Genomic DNA, 26,267 nt, shown 5'->3' with positions numbered 1-26,267 from the left:
CCCCAGCGCCCGGGCCATCTTTTGCTCCAATGGAGCCTCGCTGCGGGAGGGGAAGAGAGAGACAGAGAGGAGGGAGAGGGGGAGGGGTGGAGAAGCAAATGGGCGCTTCTCCTGTGTGCCCTGGCCGGGAATCGAACCCGGGACTTCTGCACGCCAGGCCGACACTCTACCACTGAGCCAACCGGCCAGGGCCCTATCAGAGTTTTAATGGGTGTTAAGTTTAATCTGTTAATAGTTCGAGAAAGTAGGTTCTTCCTCCAGGCAAATCTTTAATTTTTGCTTCCTTTTCTTGTTCTAGTTGGTGTTTGGGGGTTTGCAGATTGGATTCATAGTGAGATACTTGGCTGATCCTTTGATTGGTGGATTCACGACAGCTGCTGCCTTCCAGGTTTTGGTCTCACAGCTAAAGATCATCCTCAATGTTTCAACCAAAAACTATAATGGAATTCTCTCCATTATCTACGTAAGTTTTTCTTCTTACTCTAGGGATGGCTCACTAAGAACAGTGTATCCTTTTCCTCTTTAACCTGTGCCTGTAGAGCCTGTGTTCCTCTAGGCCAGGGATCCCCAAACTTTTTACACAGGGGGCCAGTTCACTGTCCCTCAGACCATTGGAGAGCCGGACTGTAAAAAAACTATGAACAAATCCCTATGCACACTGCACATATCTCTTTTTTAAAGTAAAAAAACAAAACGGGAACAAATACAATATTTAAAATAAAGAAAAAGTAAATTTAAATCAACAAACTGACCAGTATTTCAATGGGAACTATGGGCCTGCTTTTGGCTAAGGAGATGGCCAATGTCCGGTTCCATATTTGTCACTGCTAGCCATAACAAGTGATATGATGCACTTCCGGAGCTGTGACGCGTGCATCCCACATCACCAGAAGTAGTACTACTGTATGTGAGCGATGCCGCGCTTTGCGGCACCACTACATATAGTACTTCAGGAGCATGGGATGCATCCTCTGACCACCTCTCACTGACCACCAATGAAAGAGGTGCCCCTTCTGGAAGTGTGGCGGGGGCCGGATAAATGGCCTCAGGGGGCCGCATGCAGCCCGCGGGCCATAGTTTGGGAACCCCTGCTCTAGGCCACACTCTAGGAGCCACTGAAACCATTCTTTTCTGAAAGAAACAATAGAATCAGGAGTAACATCAAGGAAGGCAGATTTTGCAAATCATTATTTTCAATTGGTCAAAATGGTTTCAGAACTGTCACTGCACTTAAAAATATTAATGAAAACAAATTCCTAGTGAAGCTAGGGCTGGTCAAGGATGCAACAGACTTGAGTTCCAGTCTCAGCCGTGCCTCTGCTGAGCTAGGTGACCACTGGCACATAATATACAATAGTGGCTGAAAGCTCAGGGTTGGAGCTAGTGACCTGGATTCAAATCTTGACTCTACTACTAGTCATGAGCAATCACCTTGCCTCAGTTTCTTTCTCTGTACAGTGAAGTTGGTAATAGTATTGACCAACTAAGTTAAATAAGGCTAGATTGGCCCAGAGGCGGGCACAGAACAAGTACTCAATAAAAGTAGTTATTTTGAAATTATTATTTTATATTTCAAGACTTCTTTTCTTTCTTATTTGTAAAATGAAACAATTGGACATGTATCCCTAAAGCACTTTCTAACTCTGAGAGTCCATAAATGTATAATATAAATGCTTCAGCAATTACAGATGAAAAGAATGTTAGCTTCAGAGATGATTCAACATGCAAAAGAAGGATGTAGATCCCACTAATTAGATTAAGGGCTCTTTGATCTAAATATATGTTCTAAATAAGACATGTTATTGATGATTGAAAAGAGATGATAATAATGAAAAGTGATGGTAATAATAATACCATGTCACTCTAGCTTGAGTAGAATGATACTACACAAAAATAATGTGTCAACATTAAGAATGGAGCCCTTTAGTGATCTATATATTAGCTTCTAAAATAATGTAAGGCCATGTATCTATATGTAAAACATTGTGGGGTGGTCAGGAATTTGATCAGTTTCACAATAGTGACATAATCTCATATTACTCCATTCATTCAACAAATATTATCCAGTGCCTATTACAAGCCAGGTACTATGCTAAGCAATAATAGAGGAGACAGTATAACACAGTAATTGAGATCATAAATTTTGAACTTCAGTAAATTTGAGTTGTAGCCTGGGTTCTACCACCTACTACCAATGTGATTTTGAGCATGTTATATTTCCCTAGGTCTCAGTGCCCTGAATTGTAAAATGAGGATACTAATAGCTCATTAAAGCTCTTAAAGCTGTGAGGATTAAAAAAGAAAAAGTTGTGTATAGTACTCAGCACAATATCTGCCATGCCTGACCAGGCGGTGGCGCAGTGGATAGAGCGTCAGAATGGGATGCGGAGGACCCAGGTTCGAGACCCCGAGGTCGCCAGCTTGAGCGCGGGCTTATCTGGTTTGAGCAAAGCTCACCAGCGTGGACCCAAGGTAGCTGGCTTCAGCAAAGGTTCACTCGGTCTGCTGAAGGCCCACGGTCAAGGCACATATGAGAAAGCAATCAATGAACAACTAAGGTGTCTCAATGAAAAACTGATGATTGATGCTTCTCATCTCTCTCGGTTCCTGTCTGTCTATCCCTCTCTCTGACTCTCTCTCTGTCTCTGAAAAAAAAAAAAATCTGCCACATAGTAAAAACTCATAATAATATTGTTATTTTCATTATCATGATGAACAGACATCATCAAGCTTACCATTCACTTCCCAGGCAGTTAACCTATCAGAACACATTAACAATGGCTGGTTTTTTTTTTTTGGTTCAGAATTATGTCATTGTTGCTTTTTTTTCCAGGTCCTTGGTTCGCTTTGAAATCTTCTGACTGCTTTTTCTGACAGGCTTGTTTACTTTACAGTCCCTGACACAGCATGCTTTTTCTTGCTTTCATACTTTCCTCATCAACTCTTCATCCATTTATTCCTTCATTGTCATTAATTCAATTAATCTATTCAGTGTTTATTGACTACTTACTATATGCTGGGCATTCACCATTCATTCCCTATACAAACCCACTGATCCCTGAATCCACCAAGATATCCCTTACTGAGTGTAATCACTTCCTTGTGTGAATATTGTTAGGTCTGCATCCACACAGATCACAGGAGGCCCAGGCCAATGGATAACCTGGGTTCCTGGCCTGTTGTTGGACCTCTGTAGACTGACGTGGCTCTTCTGGTCTCCCCAGACTATGTTTAAGATGAAGCTTGCTGCCAACAATCCCACTATCGATGTGGACAAAAGTAACTAGGAAACTCTAGGAAAAGGTCAAAAAAGTTTTTAAACCAAACACAGTCATTAAGTTACATGTTCTGTTGAACATTATTATTGAAATCTCAGAATCTCAGGTTACAATCTGTCATAGAATTTTGCAGTAATTCCTTCCAGTACTGTCAAGTTAGATGGAGCTATGCCAACCATCCCTGTGTGATAGTGACTATAAAGCTTCCTCTTCTGAGTAAAAAGAATCAGTGGGTCAGGAAATGATTGCATAAGTGTGGAATGAGCAACTCAGTACATGAACAGAGAATTTTGCTTATGACATCACCAATTGCAATCATTCATGAAAGAATCCTTCAACAGATGTAAAGTGGTAATGGATTCCTCCAAGAAAGACTTTAAGATTGTTGTAAGATGCTTTCCTTGGAATGTAGTTAACTTAACATTCCTTTTGTTATAGTTGTACTTTGGATTGACACCCCCCCAAAAAAAACAAGAAATAAGGAATAAAAAAAATGGAAGGTGAAAAATGGAAAGAAAAAATATATAAACACTAATTCACAAATGATGCTGGGTATAAGATGCAGAAAGGAAAAGTCAGAATTAGTAATACTCTTCATGTTACCATGTAGCTAAATCCCAAAGTTTATTTAAGAGTGATTATGTTTTCCTACCATTTACTTTGAATGGCTTGTCTCAATAGACAAAGGAAGATTTTCTTCATGCTTACTAAACTCATGCTACATGCCCCATTTTTTCCCTAACAAGGTGGAAGACAACATTGAAAAGTTTTGCCCTGATGGTGAGTTTTTTTTAAAATTTATTTATTCATTTTTAGAGAGGAGAGAGAGAGAGGGAGAGAGAGAGGAGAGAGAGACAGAGAGAGAAGGGGGAGGAGCTGGAAGCATCAACTCCCATATGTGCCTTGACCAGGCAAGCCCAGGGTTTCGAACCGGCAACCTCAGCATTTCCAGGTCGACACTTTATCCACTGCGCCACCACAGGTCAGGCCTGATGGTGAGTTTTGAAAGCTACCCCTAAGCTTGATCAGATTCATTACTTTGAATCTGTTGAAATTTGTAAAATTTAAACCATTATAATAAAGTAACACTTTATGTGTTGATTTGTAGATATACACACACAAGTTCTGATAGCAGGAAATGCTTGACAGCAAGGGGTGATTATGAAGAATCTGCTACATTTATAGAAATAAGACAAAGTAAAATAAATTTGGCTCCAAAAGTGAATGGAATATTTTTCTTATGACTTCATACACCCAGGTAATGCTAGCTAGGTAAGAATGAAGAAATTATCTAAATGAAATGGCCCTAAAATTCTCCAAGTATGGTAGAAAATATAGTAAAACAATATCCATTACTGCAAAACTCATTTCTATGATTTGAATTATTTAGAATAGTAGGCTGGATGTGGAATTATATGTGTATATTTAAACATATTTTAGAAAGTATTTTAATAATAAACTTAAATAGAATTACTTTTTAGAACTTTCTTAGAGTATCTTTTCTATATTTTTGAGCACAGTTTGACTATTTCAGTTTATATGGATGAGTTTTATTTCCATGTAGGCTAAACTTAACTTTCTATTGCAGAATTTTTTGCAAGTGATCCTGAATAATTCACTCACTGTGTAGGCAACTAATATATTCACATGCCTTAGTTGAAGCAATTGTGTAATATAAACTGATTTTGTTTTTTGGAATTCACATTACATTGTTAATACACCACCTTCTTATTCAAAGTGCTAAATGACTCAGATTAAATGAGAATCTTGTAGTATTCACTTTTGTAAGGTGAAAATGTTTTTATGATTAGGGTAATTAACCATGTCTATTTTTAACTTTGAATTCTTCCATCTTGAGTTGAAAGTAAACCTTTATTTTGTAGACAATTAATCAAAATATTACATCTAGCTTATGAATTAATGAGGGTCATCATCAGAAAACTGCTTATGAAAAGAGCCAAATGCAATCCCTTCAGGACCTAGGGCTGTTTGCTCCTATGGTAGGTGCTCAAAGTTCTTGAGTTATTGTGTCTGCTTGTGGTAGTTTCTCCACTTTTTCTTTTTCAATCTGCTATCACTTGCCTCATTTTGTTTTCAGTGTATCTGACTCTAGAAATTTTCACTGACTCTGGAAAACAAAGTAAACCTTTTAGTATTGAGTTTAAGGCAAAAGTAAAAATACTCTCTGAGTGAAAGTCCAAGAGGCTTCCTGCAAGTCACATGCCCTCCAGTTCAAGCCCTTAGTGGAATGAATTCTGCTTGCATTATAACTTCTCCCCTCGTTCTTTTACTCTTGAATGTGTTCCAGAGGGTTGAAGTTGCTGGCAAATGACTCCTAGATTACTTAACATTCATAATACATCATTGTTGTTAGATTGTCATTATAATTCTTTTAAGTATAGTTCATCTGTAAAAATAAATGGGATATATATTATAAACTAGAAGATGCTCCATTCATTTATCATCACATAAAAAAATATATAAAAAGACTCATTTAAAGAAAAGTGGAGATTACATGTCTTAGAATTGATGAATACCTTCTCAAGTCACGCTTTCTCCAGGACTGAGGTTGCTATAACAAAGATATCAGTGTTCTTCCCTGGGATTCTCCCTTGCTAATAATATCCCTCTATGTCCAGAAACCTCCTATTTACAAAACAAAACCAGTTTTTCTTGAGCAGGCTTATCTTTCTACTTGGAAAGAGTTACTTTTATTTAAGTCACCTTAGTTCAAGTTTGAACAAAGTGTCAAATTACTTTCTAAAATTTATACTTGATTTATATACCAATTCAATAGATTTTCTTTGCTATAATGAGTAAGTCTGTCCATATGTATATACATATGAAGTATTTTATTGTCACCTGTATCATTCAGGTTTAGGAAAGAGCCTTACCTAAAATACTGACTAATTGGGCCTTATTTGTTTATCAGTCTTTAGTTTCAATAATACCATATTAATATGGTAAAATTAGGTAGTTAATGGCACCTGTAAAGCCACTTTAAGATACAAACTTTTAGCCTGACTTGTGGTGGTGCAGTGGACAAAGTATTGACCTGTAATGCTGAGGTTGCCGGTTCAAAACTGTGCTTGCTTGGTCAAGGCCCATATAGGAGTTGATGCTTCCTGCTCCTCCTCCCTTCTCTCTTTCTCTCTTCTCTCTAAAATGATTAAAGAAAGTTAAAAAAAAAAAAAAGATATAGGCCTGACCTGTGGTGGCGCAGTGGATAAAGCGTCGACCTGGAAATGCTGAGGTCGCTGGTTCGAAACCCTGGGCTTGCCTGGTCAAGGCACATATGGGAGTTGATGCTTCCAGCTCCTCCCCCCTTCTCTCTCTCTGTCTCTCTCTCCTCTCTCTCCCTCTCTGTCTCTCTCCTCTCTAAAAAAAAATAATTAAAAAAAGATATAAACTCTTAAAGTTTTCTTGCAAGTAAAAGACAGTACAGGTGATATTTTTTATTTTAGGAGATCTCATTATTATTATAAAAATATAGATAGCAAAAATAAGTAATTAGAAATCACCCATAGTTTATAACTCAAAGTAAACCATCATTAATAATTTGAGATAGCCCTGGCCAGGTATCTCAGTTGTTTAAAGTGTCATTCCAATAGACCAACATTGTGAGTTTAATCTCTGGTCAGGGCACATATAAGAACCAATCAACGAGTGCAAAACAAGTGAAACAATAGATCAATGTTTCTCTTCTCTCTCTAAAAATCAATACATATAAATTTAAAAATAATCTAAGATGCATACATATATATCAAAGACTGGATGGATTTAATGGTCTGTATTTGCCAACACATTTTTATTATTTCACATAAAGCTCTTAAGTGCTATTTGATGATGATATCGTGATTTCTTCATATGGGAAGCATATAATTTTATTTTATTTTTTTACAGACTCTAGTTGAGGTTTTTCAAAATATTGGTAACACCAACCTTGCTGATTTCATTGCTGGCTTACTCACCATTATTATCTGTATGGCAGTTAAGGAAGTGAATGATCGATTTAAACACAAAATCCCAATCCCTATTCCTATAGAAGTAATTGTGGTAAGTAGAATATGTAATTAGAAAATTAAGCATTAACTAGTTTGACAAGAAAGGGATTGTTAAAACAAATGGATTTTCAAAACCTGTTTTGTTTTATTTCAGACAATAATTGCTACTGCCATTTCATATGGAGCCAACCTGGAAAAAAATTACAATGCTGGCATTGTTAAATCCATCCCACGGGGGTGAGTATGGCATTACTCTTAGGCAATACTAATACATTAAGTCAGTACTTTCTATTCAAATGACACAATTCATTACAAGCTTTATTTCATTGGTGTTCCTTCAATAGTCCTATTTGTGTATGATCTTAAAAAAACACCCATTTGTGCAAACTATAAGATAAACAGTGTGTACGTAGATAAAGTTCAATCCATTTGTTTAAAAGCAGCCCCCATATGCTCTGTCTTTGTCCTTCATTTTCTTTCCTTTCTTTTTTGTGACAGAGACAGAGAGAGGGACAAACAAGGACAGACAGACAGGAAGGGAGACAGATGAGAAGCATCAATTCTTCATTGCGGCACTTTAGTTGTTCATTGCTTTTTCATATGTGCCTTGACCGGAGGGCTACAGCAGACTGAGTGACCCCTTGCTCAAGCCAGCATGGTCTTAAGCTGGTGATCCATGCTCAAACCAGATGAGTCCACACTCAAGGTGGTGACTTCGGGGTTGTGAACCTGGGTCTTCCATGTCCCAGTTTGATGCTCTATCCACTGCACCATCACCTGGTCAGGCTGTCCTTAATTTTCTTAAAAAGTGGCAAGACATATTGTTACTGCCAGATTCCTGATTTAAACTTATTTGTACAATTATAACATAAATGGAATCATGGATAGTAACATATTTTTACACTGAGAACAATCTGCTTAAGGAATCAGGGACATATGATCTAAATTCTCCACCATTTAGTTTAGTCAATCTTAGATAATAATTGTGTCATTTGTTCCTCTAAATAAAACACACAACCTGCAATATAAGTTTTATATATGTTTGGTCGTTTGATGAATCAGACAAGTAGAGACCGAAGGTCCTTTGTCCATCTCTGACACTATCTAGTTCTGTGGCCCTGGGGGATTCTCCTATAAAACAAGGGTAAATGGCAACTGCTGAAACTTAAACCTGAGCTTGTGAAATGCTGAGATCTCTCATAAAATGCTCAGAGTGGACCAAGTATCTTACACTATAATTTTACCATATGGTATTTAAAAAGAAGTTCAAATGTTTATTAAACAACTTGTAACAGTAACTTAGAGCATTTGTGACTAGACTTGCTGCTATTGAACCACTAAGTGCTAGTTTCCCTCCCCTAATTGAGGCTGAGGGACCTTAGCCCAAGCTTTGTTTCTCTGCGCTCTGAGTGGAAACTCCCAGGCCAGCTGAGTCCCCGTGCTCATTCCTCAGGGACTGTTGCCTTTCCATCTGATCAGTCTTATGATTTTTTATAATATCTGTTCAAAAAGTATTCGAAAAATTATCATTTCTACATGGGGATTAATTAACATATTACCCATTCTAATGTTTCTCAGACTTACCTTTCTGTGAGACCCTTGTTAACAACAGGTTCCTGTTTCCCACTCCAAAGCTATGAAAGCTAGGAATTAGTGCTTTTCAAAGGTGCTTCAAGTGATTCTTATGATCAGGTGTATTTGCGAAACTCTATCTTAGAAGATCAACATTTTGATAATAAATTCTAGCCCTGAAAGAAATTAAGATACAGTGTGATTACTTGAATTATAGCATTCGTACCAGAACAATCAGATTATTTGAATAGTTAAAACCAACTACATAAACATATATTACGGATCCCTTTTGTCAAACTTCCTAAGATGTAACACTTTGAGGGTGTCCACAGAAAATGCTTCATCCTGTAAATCCATGTTTCATTTATTGATATGGAGAACTCAGTTCTGCTGCCCTAGGTCACTCTTTCCTCCCATATCCAGAGCTTTCCTGGCTGCTTTCCCTCTGAAAACACATCTCTAGTCTCTTGCTCCTGGGTTTGATCTAGTTGAATCCTCTGACAGACCGTCTGGTGGCTGGTCAGCTGACCCTCCTGCCTCCTTCACAGGCAGGGAGCCTATCAGTACTCTTCAGCTATGTCTTCCCAGCACGGTCCCTATCTCCTAGTAGGGTCCAAGGAAATACTTGTTGAAGAGATAAAATAGCCAAGTCTATGACATGCCATTATAAACAAGCTCCCAGAAAGGACTTTGTTTCCTGATCTAATGTGATGACACAGAAACAAGGCTAAAGACATGAACAAACCTGAAAAAGAAAGGGTGAAGAGATTGAAAAAGAGAAGCAAAGGTAGAGTGTCAAAGGTACAAGGAAAGCAGGAAGAGCAGAGAAAGGTCAGGTGGCTCACCTTCTTACTCTGCCCTCGTTCAGTCCTCCAATCAGGGAGCGAAAGCCAGGCCACTGGGGAGAGTTTCCTTTTATCCTGTTGATGATCAATACCACAGGTTAGGCTTACTTGACTCCTAATAAATCCATATAAGAATCTTACATGATAAGAATCTTATTTCTACTTTACCATGTCCCTCTAATTATAGAGGGGGAAATGTAACTTTCTTCTTTTTGTAAAATTTTATTTATTTATTTATCGGTTAGAGGAGGGGAGATGTGAGGAAGACTCTCGCATGTGCCCTACAGGGATCCACTGGCAACTCCATCTGGGGTCCCATGCTTGAGTACTGAGCTATTTTTAGTGCCTGAGGCTTATGCACTCCAACAGAGCTCAGCACCTGGGGCCACACTCAAACCCATAGAGCTACTCGCTGTGGGAGAGGAAGAAGGAAAAGGGGTAGGGAGAAGCAGATGTTCACTTCTCTTGTGTGCCCTAACCAGGAATCAAACCCAGGACATCCATACACCAAGCTGACACCCTAACCATTGAGCAAATGGCCAGAGCCAAAAATGTAATTTGTTATAAAAGAAACTTCAGGCGTAAGTAAGGTGACTAACTTTTTTACAATGAAAAGGAGGACAAAAATAAATTGAAGAAAATATCGTCAATAAAAGAAATATTTTATTCATTGCAACAATAATACACTATAATATGATAAATGTATAATAAAAACATTGTAATATTTTATATTGTAATTATGCTTACATGCCTATTAATTTTTAATAATAATAATTGTAAGAAAAAAGTACTCATTTAGATACAAATACATCACATCACACACAATGGATTGACTCTGCATCCATCGAATACGGACATTTACAGATTAGTCTTCCAATATCAAAAAGGAGAACATGTAGGAGGACACTTCCGAGGGAGGACGGAACTTATAAAAGAAGGACTGTCCTCCCTAAAGGAGGATGATTGGTCACATTAGGCATAAGTGAGATAGGTAAGGGAGATTTGTTTTTTCTAGGGCCTCTGGAATTATACCATATGGATAGTCATTAAGATATAACTCCATGAAGGTTATCACCCAAATTTTCATTTTTGAAGACAACTACATGATTATAAACTTACAGGTTTTTTCTTTATATAGTTTGTAGAGTAGCTTTGGATTTATAAAACAGTAGTCAGTTGACCTCACCATGATCATTGGCATATGTTAGTCATTGTGATTATGAAGCATTCTGATAATTATATAAATTTAATCATTTTTTGAAATCAAGAAGATTTTGAATATCATGGCTCTAAAGCTATGGATTTTCCACTTAGCTCTTTTAGCCTCTTATATTTGTTTCTTTAATAAACTTCATATCTCATATACAGGGTAAATCTCATTTTATGGCTAAAATAGCTTTTAAATTCAAAAATTTTAAAGATGAAACTGTGTAAGAAGAAACACTAATGTATGAAAGAGCATGGCATAAGATTCTATGGTATTAAAGGCCCAGTACAGGCCCTGGCCGGTTGGCTCAGTGGTAGAGCGTTGGCCTGGCGTGCAGGAGTCCCGGGTTCGATTCCCGGCCAGGGCACACAGGAGAAGCGCCCATCTGCTTTTCCACCCTTCCCCCTCTCCTTCCTCTATGTCTCTCTCTTCCCCTCCTGCAGCCAAGGCTCCATTGGAGCAAAGATGGCCCGGACGCTGGGGATGGCTCCTTGGCCTCTGCCCCAGGCGCTAGAGTGGCTCTGGTCACAACAGAATGACCCCCCGGAGGGGCAGAGCGTCGCCCCCTGGTGGGCGTGCCGGGGGGCGCATGCGGGAGTCTGTCTGACTGCCTCTCCCCGTTTCCAGCTTCAGAAAAATACAAAAAAAAAAAAAAAAAAGGCCCAGTACAGACAGGGTTATTCATGTCAGAGGTGCTGGTGAGGCAGCATCTCTAGGCTCTCAATAGAGGACAAAGAAGTCAACCAAGGAGCGGGCACAAGCTTCTGATTAAAAATCCTAAGAGTGGATGCTACCACTTATGCTCATGTACTCCTGCCCTCTTGGATCAACTTGTGTACTTTCTTGTCTAACTTGTGGCAGGGTTGACTAGCATTTGGTGAGATGGGAAAAGAAAATTATAATCAAATATTCATAGCACTTTTCATTTAAAAACTCACCAGGTTCTTGCCTCCCGCACTGCCGCCTGTGAACCTGTTCTCTGAGATGCTGGCTGCCTCTTTTTCCATTGCTGTGGTGGCTTATGCTATTGCAGTGTCTGTAGGAAAAGTCTACGCCATCAAGTATGACTATACCATCGATGGGAACCAGGTATGCTTACCCTTGTGCTGAATGGTTTGTAGCACTGAAAACAAGAAAAATAAATAAATGTGAGAGATATTGTTGTCTGCTAAAGAAAAGATTGGTTTCTCCCATCAGTCCTTACTGAGTTGGTTTCCCTTTTGTGTGTGCTAATTTGAAAGTATTTTAAAATAGGCATGCTGCATCATGTTAGTTTTTAAGAAATTAGTTGAAGGGGTCAGAATTTTTTTTTTTTTTTTTTTTTTTTTTGCGAGAGACAGACAGGTAGGGACAGATAGACAAGAAGAGAGAGAGATGAGAAGCATCAATTCTTTGTGATGGCTCCTTAGTTGTTCATTGATTGCTTTCTCACATGTGCCTTGACCAGGGGGCTCCAGCAGAACAAGTGACCCCCTGCTCAAGCCAGCGACCTTGGGCTTCAAGCCAGTGACCTTTGGGCTCAATCCCTCGACCATGGGGTCATGTCCGTGATCCCACGCTCAAGCCAGCGAACCCGTACTCAAGCTGGTGAGCCCACATTCAAGTCAGCAACCTTGGAATTTCTAACCTGGGTCCTTTGTGTCCCAGGTCAACTATCAGCTGCACCACCACTTGGTCATGATCAGGCAAGGGATCAGAATTTTAAGAGTTAATTCAGTCAGGTCATAAATAACATTTAACATTAGCATGTTAAGTCAGAATAAAAATTTTTCCTGTAGTCTCATATCTCCCGGCAATGTTTTAGTGGTGGCTATCATATGGCAAAGCAGCAACAAACACTTTTAATAACACAGTAGTTGTGGCCACTTTATATTGAGGTGGTTGACTGCAATTAATGTACTCAGGACAATTTTTGTAGGCATATGGTACTTGACAGGTGAGCTCACAAATCCTCAATATGGTATGTTTCTGAAAACACAGCATAACAATTACAGCAGTTAAATGATTAGTAATCAAGCAGAATAGTAGCTTTCTTAGTCATAATATACTCCACAGCAAATATTCAACCATAGAAATAAGCCATTATGGGAAAGTGGAAGAATGTTTTTTGTGAGAGGTATAGCAGGTATGCCACTCACCAGGAAGGGAAATAAACATTTTAGCAAAACCTCAGTTACTGTTCCTCATCAGCCTTACACATGACTGAGAGCAGTGAGGCCTCTTTTAGGCTCTTAAGGATCCCAAACTGTTGATGTTTCTCAGGACCCCAAGGACCTTTCATGGTAAAAACTAATTTGGGACTATAAGGCAGGATAAGTTTGGGAGTTTGCTTTCTCAATGTTCTAAAACACTTGGTGAGGGTCTTGAAAAGATAGTATTTGTAGGCTCATTGTCATCCGGTCTCTCCCGTAGGAATTCATTGCCTTTGGGATCAGCAACGTCTTCTCGGGGTTCTTCTCTTGCTTTGTGGCCACCACCGCCCTGTCTCGCACTGCCGTCCAGGAGAGCACTGGGGGAAAGACACAGGTAGGGAATGATAGCACGGTGATGTCTGTCCACTGCCACAGAGCCAGGAATGCTGTTCAGGAAGGCTCGCACAAGACCTGAGCAGGACAATCAGCTGTGGAGAACAGAAAGCCATGCTCTCTGATTTGGTCGCACAGGGCTGCCTGTCTCCCTCACCAAGGACTTCCGAAATGGTGTTTGTTTTTCTGGGGTGGTAATTCTCAAATCTTTCTGGTCAGTGCTGAGCTGTCAAATGGCTTCCCTGAACTGCTTTTCCAGGGAAGGTAACGACTGATAAAGAACTGGTAATGAAGAATGCTGATTCTTATCAATTTGTTATCTGGAGATAGAGAAAGCCTCCTAAAAGCGCATTCTGGCTTAGAGAGAGAGTTATATTTTCAGAAAAATTTATAGTATCTGTTTACATTTCCTTTAAAAAGATAAGGAACTTCCTCCAGAGGCCTTTGCTCCCACAGAATAACAGTTTGCTAGCCAAGAATATTTTTGTTGAAACATTTTGACATTTCTTCTTAAGATTTTCCCCCTGAAGTTCTGAATGTGGATTTAATCTTTTACATGTGTTCTCAAGTTGTTGGCTTTACAAGGTGACCTCAGAACCTGCATCCTAGTTAATCTCTGGACAGTACCTTTTTTAATTGTCAGAATACTGAGGAGCTATTCTCCCAGGCCATTCTTTCCAGCCAAACATGGAGTCAGAAATGCCAAATCAAGTGGTTGGGGACAAAGAGCAAGCTTAGGAATTGGGTTTCTGTTATGCCTGAAGGGCTTTCTCCTTCCAGCACAGAGAGAGCTGTGAGTAAAGAGTAAAGAGTACCTTGAATCTATAAAGGAGAACAACAAATCCAAATTAGATAGTATATCATACATTTGTGCATGCGCACACACAGAGTCTTCAAATAGGATTTTATTAAGGCAGAGGCACTACAGATATGTATAAAAGAGAATAACTGAGGACACTGACTTCAACAGTGGCTTGCCCAGGGAGAGTGTTAATTGTCCTCAAGTGCACATAATGTTCCTTCCCCATTTAAAATGGGGCTTTGTGACAGGGTTGGAAGAATGTACCTCTTCTAATTTCCTGGCTCCTGATGAACAAAAATTCAATTTTAATTTTCATAATTTTTCTTAAAGTTGAGTTTACTTTTTTTTGCAAACATTTCTATCCCATACCCGAGGGTGTAACTAGAGATTTGTGGTCAAAGGGGAAGAGGTCAGAGGTGATTTCCAAGCTACGCCCATGTTCAATGGGCAGCTGTCAGCAGCAAGAGTTTCTGCTGCTTTTATTTGAGATGGGGCGTTGACAAGCTCTCCAAGCCACATGGCTGAAAGCAGGTACAAGCAGATCCCCAAATGCCCATGTCCACTGTCTGCTGCTAACTCCAGGTTCAAATGAGGCACTGGCTGGCTGCCCCAGTAAGAATGCCCATGTAAAATGATTCCTTGGCAGAGGTTTAGGGATAATGGTGTTCTGGTAAGCTAATACTCCCCTGCCACACACTGGTGTGTATTATATTTAAGAGTGAAAGATGCCAAGCCTTTAGTATTGAAGAATGAAACAAGCACAGAAACAGTTTGATATTTAATTACCGAAATGTATACTAAGTTCTGGGGTTAAAAGTCTAAGTGCTTGGACTGAAATCCAAGGACTCATTACCAAATAAACTGGTCTTGTGTGGGTTCTCATGTTTTCTTTTACGTTAAAGCCTCAGTTTCAGCATCTATACAATGGGCCTAATAATTGTATTGTTGGTCAAATAAGTTTGTAAATATAATATATATGTTTGCTTGCTTATAGTTTGCATTTAGTGTAGGAGACAGGCTGTAAGCTGGCAAAGTCCTAATAGCCTAAGACTTAGTTTTAAAACTAAGCCTTTCTCACCCTTTTAACACGAAGATCTTTTCAAAGCTAAGCTTTTCCCCACACCCTTGACTATTGCGTGATGGGGGGTGGTGCATTCTTATGAGGAATCCCATTTATGCCTCAGATAAGTGGCTTTGTATCAGAGACTTCCTTGTTTGTATATTGGCTTAAAAGCTTTAATTTTCTACACTATAAAATAAGGGAGACTGGGCACTTTCGCTCAGATCCTGCCATCAGCATTGCAGAGAAGAAGCAGCCAAGATGGCAAAGTGCTGAAGGAGAAGCCAGTTTTTGCAGAGTTTGTGCAAAGAGAAGGAGATGGGGAACAGAGGTGAATAAGGTTGGTGAGGTAGAAACCTTTAATTCTAGGAATACTCGGATGAGTCAGTGGCTTTGGGAGCCCTGAATGGAAAGGGAAGTGTTTTCCCCCTGTGTTTATTTTCTCGCCCGCAGGGTGCAAGCTAGGATTAAAGGTAATGGCCTACCAGTTCTTGACTCTGTTGTTTTATTACCACCTGTCCCAATTAAATGAGAACTTGCACGGGCCAGGCAGCTCTGAATGTGGCCGCGACTACTGGCTTTACATGTATCCACCTCGTAGGGATGTTGTAAGAAAATGTATGTAAAGTCCTGGCACATATGTACTTATAAATGGTTTCAGTCATTACCTCCTTGAGATAGGAACAGTGTCTTAATACCTATGATATCTATGATACATATATTACACATGTCATTATATTTATAGAAGAGCTCAACATTGGAACCTGTTTTTCTGTCACCCCCATCTGATTCCTACTGATTCATGAAAAAGGAATTCTAATTACAAACTATTCTCTCTCTGATTACCCTTCCACTTAACAGAATAATGAATTTTCTAGTAATTGAATCTGCACATAAACACAAAATCTATAAAGCATTTCCCACAAACCAGCTGTAATTAAATAAGTACAAATAAGGGGCCTTCTAACAGATTTAATATAGTAACCAAAATTAGTCTTGATTCCCATAATCAGAGGCTTATTATTACATATACTTGTTGAGTAGTAGGTGGCCACCCATCTGGCATGAGTTGGGCAGCTGGCTATAGCCCCTGTCCTCCAATCTCCTTAACTCTCACCAATTCATAGAACCCTACATCCAGAGTGAGCTGCAAGTGTCTCATAATAGACAATAAATATTGGTTAAGTAAATGCATGGAAAAAAGGAAGAAAGGAAAGAGGGAGGAAGGGAAGATACTAGCTTCTCTGCTTAGATAGTAGATAGGAAAGCTCACCAATGCTGGGAATCTGGAGGCGTGGTGCCAGGAGGTAACAAACTGCCTAGAAAAGGGGATGTGGGTGTACAAAGCAAACTTTATAGTGCATCACATATTGTGTTGGCAAGAAAGTATTTTCGGTTGTCACACATAGCGTTGTAATTGTTTTGAAGGACTTCTGTCAGTGTTATGGTTTTTTCCTTTTGACATTTGATATCAGTCACATTTAGGTTACTTTAAAAGCAAGTTGTGCCTGACCTGTGGTGGCGCAGTGGATAAAGCATTGACCTGGAAATGCTGAGGTCGCTGGTTCGAAACCCTGGGCTTGCCTGGTCAAGGCACATATGGGAGTTGATGCTTCCAGCTCCTCCCCCCTTCTCTCTCTCTGTCTCTCTCTCCTCTCTGTCTCTCTCTCTTCTCTAAAAAATGAATAAATAAAAATAAAAAAATAAATAAAAAATTAAAATAAATACTGTATGTTTAAAAAAAAAAAGCAAGTTGTGTGTAATTTTGTTTGTACCTGTTAGTTTAGGGTAAGGTGACCAATCATCCTCCTTTAGGGAGGACAGTCCTTCTTTTGTAAGTTCTGTCCTCCCTCTAAAAGTGTCCTCCTACATGTCCTCCTTTTTGATATTGAAAGACTAATCTGTAAATGTCTATATTCAATTGATGCAGAGTTAATCCATTGTGTGTGATGTGATGTATTTGTATTTGAGATGACAATTTGTCAAGGATCAGTACAGTGCGGCAAGATGCAATTATGAGATGCATGCGCTCCACACGGGAGATCTTGAGAGAGTGCGCGTGATATACTGAGCGTGCAAATGGCTTTGTGTACTTCTTACTGAAACACTACAGGGCATATACACATTGTAGACTCACGATTATTTCTTTCTCAGTGAATATTCAATCATAGACAGGTAAGCAAAATTCACATTTTATTAATTCATGATATATTTAATAATTTAAAAAAACTATAATTTTATTTACAAGTATTTTCCCGAAATTCAAATTTTAAAGTGGAAATCTAACCTGAAACCATAGCTATTAATAACACATTTTGATTAAATAGTTGCATAAAACAGACGTTTTTTAATTAGAAAATGATAAATACACCTGAATATCACTTCAAATTAGTGGTTTTGTTTGATATTTAGTTTTGTTAATACAGCTCCTGGAAAATTCGCCTACCATGATGTAACATTTTCAGTTCCTAATATGCTTGCATCATTCGTGTAGCTCTATATTTTATTTATTTATTTATTTATTTATTATTTTTATTTTTTTGTATTTCTCTGAAGTTGGAAACGGGGAGGCAGTCAGATAGACTCCTGCATGTGTCCGACCAAGATCCACCCAGCATGCCTACCAGGGGGCGATGCTCTGCCCATTTGGGGCGTCGCTCTGTTGCGACAAGAGCTATTCTAGCACCTGAGGCAGAGGCCATGGAGCCATCCTCAGCGCCTGGGCCAACTTTGCTCCAGTGGAGCCTTGGCTGCGGGAGGGGAAGAGAGAGACAGAGAGGAAGGAAAGGGGGAGGGGTGGAGAAGCAGATGGATGCTTCTCCTATGTGCCCTGGCTGGGAATCGAACCCGGGACTCCTGCACGCCAGGCCGACGCTCTACCACTGAGCCAACCAGCCAGGGCCTATATTTTATTTTTAATTTCAAATTTCATTTAAGGGATAGAAAAATAAAAAAAGAGAAAATGCCATTTTTCAATGATAAAGTGAAAAAGGAATTTCCTTCCTCATATCAAAGAAAGATATTATTATTTTCTGCAATATTTGCAGCGGAGAATTTTGAATTGCAGTTGGAGGCAGAGCAGCAATAACAAAACACTTGACCAACCAACAAACATAAGCAATCATTAGATGTATCAGCTTCCAGTTGTAAATTAACAAGTTGTTTTAAAAACTTCAAATTATTCTGAAGATGAAAAACAGTTGGCTGCAATGGAGGAAACACTTGCATTTCATACCATAATTCACAATCAAAGTTTTAATAGTATGGATTGTACAACTAAATTATTGAAAAAGTTTCACAATGCAAAATTTTCATGTGCCAGGACAAAATGAGAGGCTATTTTGAAATCAGTATTTAAAAATTACTGTGACAAAATACTTACAGAGGACTTGGAAACTGCATTTGTAACTATTTTATCTGATGCATCAAATTATAGTGAAATTAAATTGTATCCAATAATAGTAAGATATTTTAATGTTACCAAAGGTATTTAAGTAAAAATTTTAAATTTAGAATCCATTGAGGGTGAAATTTCTGAAATTTTGTCAAACCATCTATACAAAGTAATAAATGAAAACAATTTGAAATCCACAGTTGTTGCACTAACGGCTGATAATACAAGTATAAATTTTGGTGGGCGAAGACGCAAAGGGGTGAATGTGTGTAAAATTACAAGAGTTACTCCAAAAGAAAATACTAGGAAGGTTGTAATGCACATATTTTGTCAAATGCAATCAACACAGCATCATGTGCCATGCCAATTGATGTAGAAGTAATAATAACTACAATTTATTTACATTTTAGTTTTTTTACCATTCATTTTGCTACTTTAAAACAATTTTGTGAAGAAGCAAATGTTGAATACAAAAACTTTTAGGATATTCAAAAGTTAGATGGCTTGGTCTAACATCTGCTATAGAGCGTGTTCTAAAACTGAGCTTCTCCGTTCATATTTTTTAAGTTTAGATGATTGTTTTATAATAAAAAATATCTGAAATATTAATGTATTTTGTACATAATCAAGCATCTATTTTTCACAAAATGATTCAAAAGATTGGAGGTGAACACATTTCAGCTACGGAAATTAGTCTTACTTTGAATGACTTTATCCTTCAATGTAAATCTCGTTTTAGGCTCTGGCTGGTTGGTTCAGCGGTAGAGCGTCGGCCTGGCGTGCGGGGGACCCGAGTTCGATTCCCGGCCAGGGCACATAGGAGAAGCGCCCATTTGCTTCTCCACCCCCCCCCTCCTTCCTCTCTGTCTCTCTCTTCCCCTCCCGCAGCCAAGGCTCCATTGGAGCAAAGATGGCCCGGGCGCTGGGGATGGCTCCTTGGCCTCTGCCCCAGGCGCTAGAGTGGCTCTGGTCCCGGCAGAGCGACGCCCCGGAGGGGCAGAGCATCACCCCCCTGGTGGGCAGAGCATCGCCCCTGGTGGGCGTTCCGGGTGGATCCCGGTCCGGCGCATGCGGGAGTCTGTCTGACTGTCTCTCCCCGTTTCCAGCTTCAGAAAAAAAAAAAATAATAATAAAAAATAAATAAATAAAATAAATCTTGTTTTGAAGAAAAATTTTTTCCTTTAATTATAAAAAGAAAATTGTCAGACTTAGAGAAATCAAATCCGGGCATAAAAGAAAAGTTTATCAAAGAAGTGCAGAATTTTTACCAGCTATGTTTTCAATATATCAAAGAATAGTCTGAAACAAAAATCACAAAAAAAAAAACCAGTTTTCAATGGTGTTTTTTTACTTCATTGTAAGTATATTGGACAGATATTGAATCTTGTCTTGAGTTTTTATCTAAAGAAATGCCAGACATTAAAATAGACAACAATTGTCTCTGAAGAAATTAGAAGACTGAATGTATATTTAAATTATGAAAAATTAATACAATGGGAAAATGAACACATCGAAATTGATAAAAGATGGGTGGAAATATTCAGCCATTTCAAAAATAAACATATTCCATGTGAAAATTTATTTATTCTTGTTCAATTTACATTGTACTGCCCTGGAACTAATGCAGCAGTTGAAAGTATTTTTTCAATTGCTAATGATTTTTGGACAGTGAGAGATGGAGATTAAATGTGGATACTCTAGCTGCAGCACTTGCCATAAAATTCAATATGGAGGGTATTTCTTGTTTGATATTTCCAATATATTGTTACAAGATGATACATTGACAAATATTCATTCAATGGAAAAGTACTCAAATGAGTTTTACAATTATTACTAAAAATTAATAGGCATATAAGCATAATTACAATATAAAATATTACAAATGTTTTTATTATGCATTTATCATATTATAGTGTATTATTGTTACAATGAATAAAATGTTTCTTTTATTTATGATATTGTTTTCTTCAATTTATTTTTGTCTTCCTTTCTATTCTAAAGTTGGTCACCTTAGTTTAGGGTCAATTTTGACATGGAGTGCAGAAACAAACATTTTCTGCCTATTTTGCTTTTTTATTTCTGTAAAGGAAAGAAAGCTGCTGAGGCTCACAAAAAGGTATGTGAAGCTTACAGTGTTGATTGCATAACAGAACGCACATGTTAGAGTTGGTTTAAAAAATTCTGTTCTGGAGATTTTTCACTCAAAGATGACCAATGTTCTGGTTGACCTACTGAAGTTGATGATGACCAAATCAAAGCCATAATTGAAGAGATTGCAGAGAGGTTAAATGTATCTCACACAACAACTGAAAATCACTTAAAATATCTTGGACTCGCTAAGAAGCTCAATATTTGGGTTCTGCATGATTGAAAGAGATTCACTTAACACAATGAGTCAATGTTTGTGATATGCATCTCAAGCGCAATGAAACCGACCCTTTTTTGAAAAGAATCATCACTGGTGATGAAAAGTGGGTCATCTATAGTAACATCATTAGAAAATGATCATGGTCCAAGCGTGATGAACCAGCACAAACCACATCTAAAGCTGAACTGCATCAAAAAAGGCCATGCTGTCAATTTGGTGGGACTACAAAGGTATTGTGTATTTTGAGCAGCTTCCAAGAAACCAGACGATCAATTCAGATGTTTACTGTCAACAACTAATAAAATGTCCCATTAATCAAAGAAAAAACGGCCAGAATTGGCAAATCGCCAAGGAATTGTGTTCTGCCATGATAATGCAAAGTCTCACACTTCTTTAGCAACTCATGGGAAATTACTGGAACTTGGTTGGGAAGTGATATTATATCTCCCATACAGCCCTGACCTGGCACCATCTGATTACCATTTATTTCAAAGTTTGCAATACTCTTTGAATGGTAAAACTTTCACAAATGATTATGACCTTAAATTGCATGTGGTTCAGTTTATTGCTGATAAGGACCAAAATTTCTATGAGTGTGGGATCATGAAGCTGCAAGAAAGATGGCAAAAGGTCATTGAACAAATGGAAAATATGTAATTGATTAAAGTTTATTTTTTTGTATAAAATAAGCTTTATTTCATACTACAAAACTGAAATTACTTTCTTGCCAACCAATACAGTCTATTGCCTGAGTCTGACGTAGTTATATTCTGAACACAAATGATCAATTTGCTAGGTGAAGTGAGTGAGTGCGACTATGGAATTTCCTTGACTTTTGTGTCTCCTTTAACTCACACATCTTGTACTGGGCAGCACATGTGCCCAGCGCAACCTTTTCTGCTTCCTCTCTGATAGCTCTGTTTCTGGTTTCCTGTCTCCTTTTCTCTTTTGTTCCAGAGCTTCTAGTCTTCGCCTCGGCTATGCCCTGCTGTCAACAGAGAATTCATTGGCCATCTGCTCAAACCAGAGAATAGTCCCCACCCCCCTTAGCCTCTCTCCTAACTATTTATGGATCTTAGGAGAGTTTTTTTCTGTCAAGGTAAAGTTTCTGAAACTTTTTTATCCATTATTGCCCATGATCACTTGGGCTACCAGGGTCGAAGTTCTGAGCCTGCATCTGTGGAACTGTTAAAGGAAGCTGGAGACGTGGTCTCACCTCTCAGAGGCTTACGTGGCATTCTGAGTTTGTAGTAAGACTGACAAGTCTCTCTGAGACTTTGGTGGTAACAGTGTGCTACCAGTACAAAGTGTTATCAGAATTGTTAGTCTGGCGGCTGATTTAGCAATGCAGAGGAATCAGCGTGCACTCTGAGGACTTACTTCCCCAAACCATAACCGTGGTCTGCTATGGGGCACGGATGGTTCATGTTTCCTGGTATGGCCAAGTGAGAAGTTTAGCCTCCTGAATTGACACCAAAACTACTTTCCAGATGAAATCCAGGTCAAACTGGCTTTACTTCAGCAGACTCAGTCTCCACGTTTTCTTTAATTTCTCTGCCATAGCTACTATATGTGGTTCCCATTTTCTTCAGTTTTGTAGAGTTTCAGCAAAGAATTCTTATTTCTCTCAACAGTATTAAGCAGAAGGGGGAAGGTCAGGAAGCATTGTGTGCACCTGTGAATGGGCTCTCTGACATGCACATCCAGCAAGCTGGGAGCCTGGAGGGTGAAGAACTCTCTCATGGGAGATGTGTGTCTTTCAGATTGCTGGCCTCATCTCGGCTGGGATCGTGATGATCGCCATTGTTGCCTTGGGGAAACTGCTGGAACCCTTGCAGAAGGTAGCTAAATCCTTGCTTCTGGATGCACTGATTGCATAATTCGTCTGCTCTGCCAACAGAGAAATAATGGGAGATTTACAAATCATCACATGGAAAACCATTTCCCTGACTAACACAGCCTCCCCTGTTTCTCTTGGCAGTCGGTCTTGGCAGCTGTTGTAATCGCCAACCTGAAAGGGATGTTTATGCAGGTGTGTGATGTTCCTTGCCTATGGAGACAGAACAAGGTTGATGCTGTAAGTCACCCACTTTTCTCTGAAATAAGATTTGGTTCTTACATGCTTTCTGCCATATCATTATATTTTCTTATCTCCTAAGTCTTAGTTGCATTTTGGGAGCCCTAGGATAGAAATTCAAATTGTGTAGATAAGTCAGAGCTTTGAAATCTTCCACATGAGCTGTTTTTTTGTTTGTTTGTTTTTTTACAGAGAGAGAGAGTCAGAGAAAGGGATAGATAGGGACAGACAGGAACAGAGAGAGATGAGAAGCATCAATCATCAGTTTTTTGTTGCAACACCTTAGTTGTTCATTGATTGGTTTCTCATATGTGCCTTGACTGTGGGCCTTCAGCAGACCGAGTAACCCCTTGCTCAAACCAGCAACCTTGGGTCCAAGCTGGTGAGCTTTGCTCAAACCAGATGAGCCCGTGCTCAAGCTGGCAACCTCGGGGTCTTGAACCTGGGTCCTCTGCATCCCAGTCCGATGCTCTATCTACAGCGCCACCGCCTGGTCAGGGTGAATTGTTTTTTTTGAAGGTCCTGCATCTCCGGGAAGATCCATTTCCAGCAAAAATCATATAGAAGCTCATTCATACACAGGTGGTTTTCTAAAGTCCAGAGCCAGACAAACAACAAAACCCCCTCTAATATAGAAGAACAAAACACAAAACAAAGTAAACACAAAACCAAAAACGCCCAAATACAAACCCCAATGCTGATTATACTTCTGACCAGAGTAACCTTCACCACTGTTCTGAGGAATTATAAACACCAGAAACTAAGTCTTTTAGAGTTATGCTCTAATTTAAATCAGAACAGATGAAAGGAATGAGAAAACTTCTTATATATTGCTATGGAAAGATCTCTAAGAGACAAAATTTTTAAGTGAAAAAGAGACCAATGCAGAATAGGATAGTGTGTATAATCTACTGAAAGATGGGAAAATATAACTTGCTTTGTAGTTATAATTACTTGTATTTGCAAAAAAAGACATGCTGGTGAAAAGTGTGCACACGTGTATACACACACACACACTCAGAGAGAGAAATAAAAGGGTACAAATGGGGAGGGGAGTGGGAATGGGGGAAGAAGGGAAAGAGCTGCACCCAAGATTTGTTACTGCATATCATTTTTACAGTAATTCCACTGTGAGCATGTTAATATATTACCTATTCAAAAACTAAATAAAAAATATTTAAATAGGATAGTTGGTCTATATTGGAAATGCCAATTTCCACTACCACTTACATAGCAAATGAAATCAGAACATTAAAAAAACTGTCCAGTTGATCCTTGAGTGATCTGGGGGTTGTGGACACTGACCCCTACACAGTCAAAATTCCACATGACTTTTGACTCCCCCAAAACTTCACTAATAACTTACTGTTGACCAGAATTACCAATAAACAGTTGATTAACATATTTTATATGCTATTATATTATATATGCATTCCTACAATAAAGTAAGCTAGAGAAAAGAAAATGTTATTAAGAAAATCGTAAGGAAAATATACCTACAGAACTTACTGAAAAAATCCGTGTATAAATAGACTCATAAAGTTCAAACCTGTGTTGTTCAAGGGTCAACTGTAATTTGTTATGAACAATTGAGCTTATTATTTTTACAGATAACCTCTCACCTGATGGTACATGATAAATTAATATGATTCACTTTATTTCCACTTTTCCTAGGTCATCTGGGTGTTTACATGCATAGTGTCCATCATCCTGGGGCTGGACCTTGGTTTACTAGCTGGCCTTGTATTTGGATTACTGACTGTGGTCCTGAGAGTTCAGTTGTGAGTAATACAAGACCCAGATTCCTATAAACAGGACAACACACCCTGAGATTTCTTATACCATTTTGATAAATATAGTAAAATGACTCCCTTTCATAATAGTTATTATATATTGTGTGCTTCTATGAGTTAATCACATAGTGAATGCTTTACACACATTATCATATTTAATCTTCAAAAGAAATCCTATGAACAGGTTACATTATTTTCATTCTACACCTAAGAAAATTGAAGCTCAGCAAGGTTAAGAATGTTTTTTAACCTAGCGTGCGGAGGACCCGGGTTCGATTCCCGGCCAGGGCACACAGGAGAAGCGCCCATTTGCTTCTCCACCCCTCCGCCGCGCTTTCCTCTCTGTCTCTCTCTTCCCCTCCTGCAGCCAAGGCTCCATTGGAGCAAAGATGGCCCGGGCGCTGGGGATGGCTCTGTGGCCTCTACCTCAGGCGCTGGAGTGGCTCTGGTCGCGACGTGGCGACGCCCAGGATGGGCAGAGCATCACCCCCTGGTGGACAGAGCGTCGCCCCTGGTGGGCGTGCCGGGTGGATCCCGGTCGGGCGCATGCGGGAGTCTGTCTGACTGTCTCTCCCTGTTTCCAGCTTCAGAAAAATGAAAAAAAAAAAAAAAAAAAAGAATGTTTTTTAAGATCACATAGCTAGTAAGAGGCAGAACCAGGATTTGAACCCATATGCATCTCTCCTCAACATCTATACACTTGGCCACATGCTGTAATGCTGGTGCTCCCTTCTTGCTCATGGGAAGATCGAAAGATCCATGATGCAGCAAAAGACTGAGATTGCTTCTTAGTTTTTTTTCAAAATAAGATGAAGTCTGTGCGGCACTGGGCCCAAAGTTTGGGACAAAATAGCTGCTAAATATTTTTAGCTTATTTCTTTTGAAGATGGTAACCCAGAAGTTATGTAACTCAGACCCTGGAGACTTTAGATCAGTTCATTGTGGCCAAAATTTATTCAAATATTCTAAATAAAGCATGCGTCCAATAAGCCACGTGCCCAATAAGCTACACAGTTATGGAGAAAACCTAATTTGCCCATCTTTGGAGTAAAGTAGCAAAGACAGTTTAAGTTGTGGACTACCATCTGTGCAGCCGCCTGAACAGCTCTGACTTCTGTTGATTTTGTTTTGACCATGAGAGGCTTTTGGTATGTGCCCTCTAGGTCTGTGAAATCATCTCCTCAAAACATACCTTCTAGACCTCTGGCCCCTTCTCTGCCTGTGCTTGGCAGTGAAGGAATAAAACACCTGGAGGCCCTGCCCAACTGTCTGGGTGTGAAGATGTCCCAGGTTGATTCCTGGTCACGGCACACAGGAGAAGCAATTGTCTACTTCTCCACCT

The 26,267-nt window shown here is 39.1% G+C and overlaps 1 protein-coding gene across 3 annotated transcripts in view; it reads left to right on the top strand.

Annotated features, from left to right (window-relative positions):
• SLC26A4 (solute carrier family 26 member 4) overlaps window positions 1-26,267 on the top strand; it is a 67,314-nt gene that overhangs the window by 23,219 nt on the left and 17,828 nt on the right. For all 3 annotated transcript variants that reach the window (XM_066272198.1, XM_066272196.1, XM_066272197.1), the window contains 8 exons: window positions 299-463; window positions 7,182-7,334; window positions 7,437-7,519; window positions 11,848-11,995; window positions 13,319-13,432; window positions 22,819-22,896; window positions 23,037-23,132; window positions 24,807-24,913. In XM_066272198.1, coding sequence (XP_066128295.1) covers window positions 299-463; window positions 7,182-7,334; window positions 7,437-7,519; window positions 11,848-11,995; window positions 13,319-13,432; window positions 22,819-22,896; window positions 23,037-23,132; window positions 24,807-24,913 — 944 coding nt within the window. The remainder of the gene's footprint in view (window positions 1-298; window positions 464-7,181; window positions 7,335-7,436; window positions 7,520-11,847; window positions 11,996-13,318; window positions 13,433-22,818; window positions 22,897-23,036; window positions 23,133-24,806; window positions 24,914-26,267) is intronic.

The sequence above is a fragment of the Saccopteryx bilineata genome, chromosome 4, assembly GCF_036850765.1.
Source record: "Saccopteryx bilineata isolate mSacBil1 chromosome 4, mSacBil1_pri_phased_curated, whole genome shotgun sequence".
NCBI lineage: Eukaryota > Metazoa > Chordata > Mammalia > Chiroptera > Emballonuridae > Saccopteryx > Saccopteryx bilineata.
This window is presented reverse-complemented; position numbering and strand designations above follow the sequence as displayed.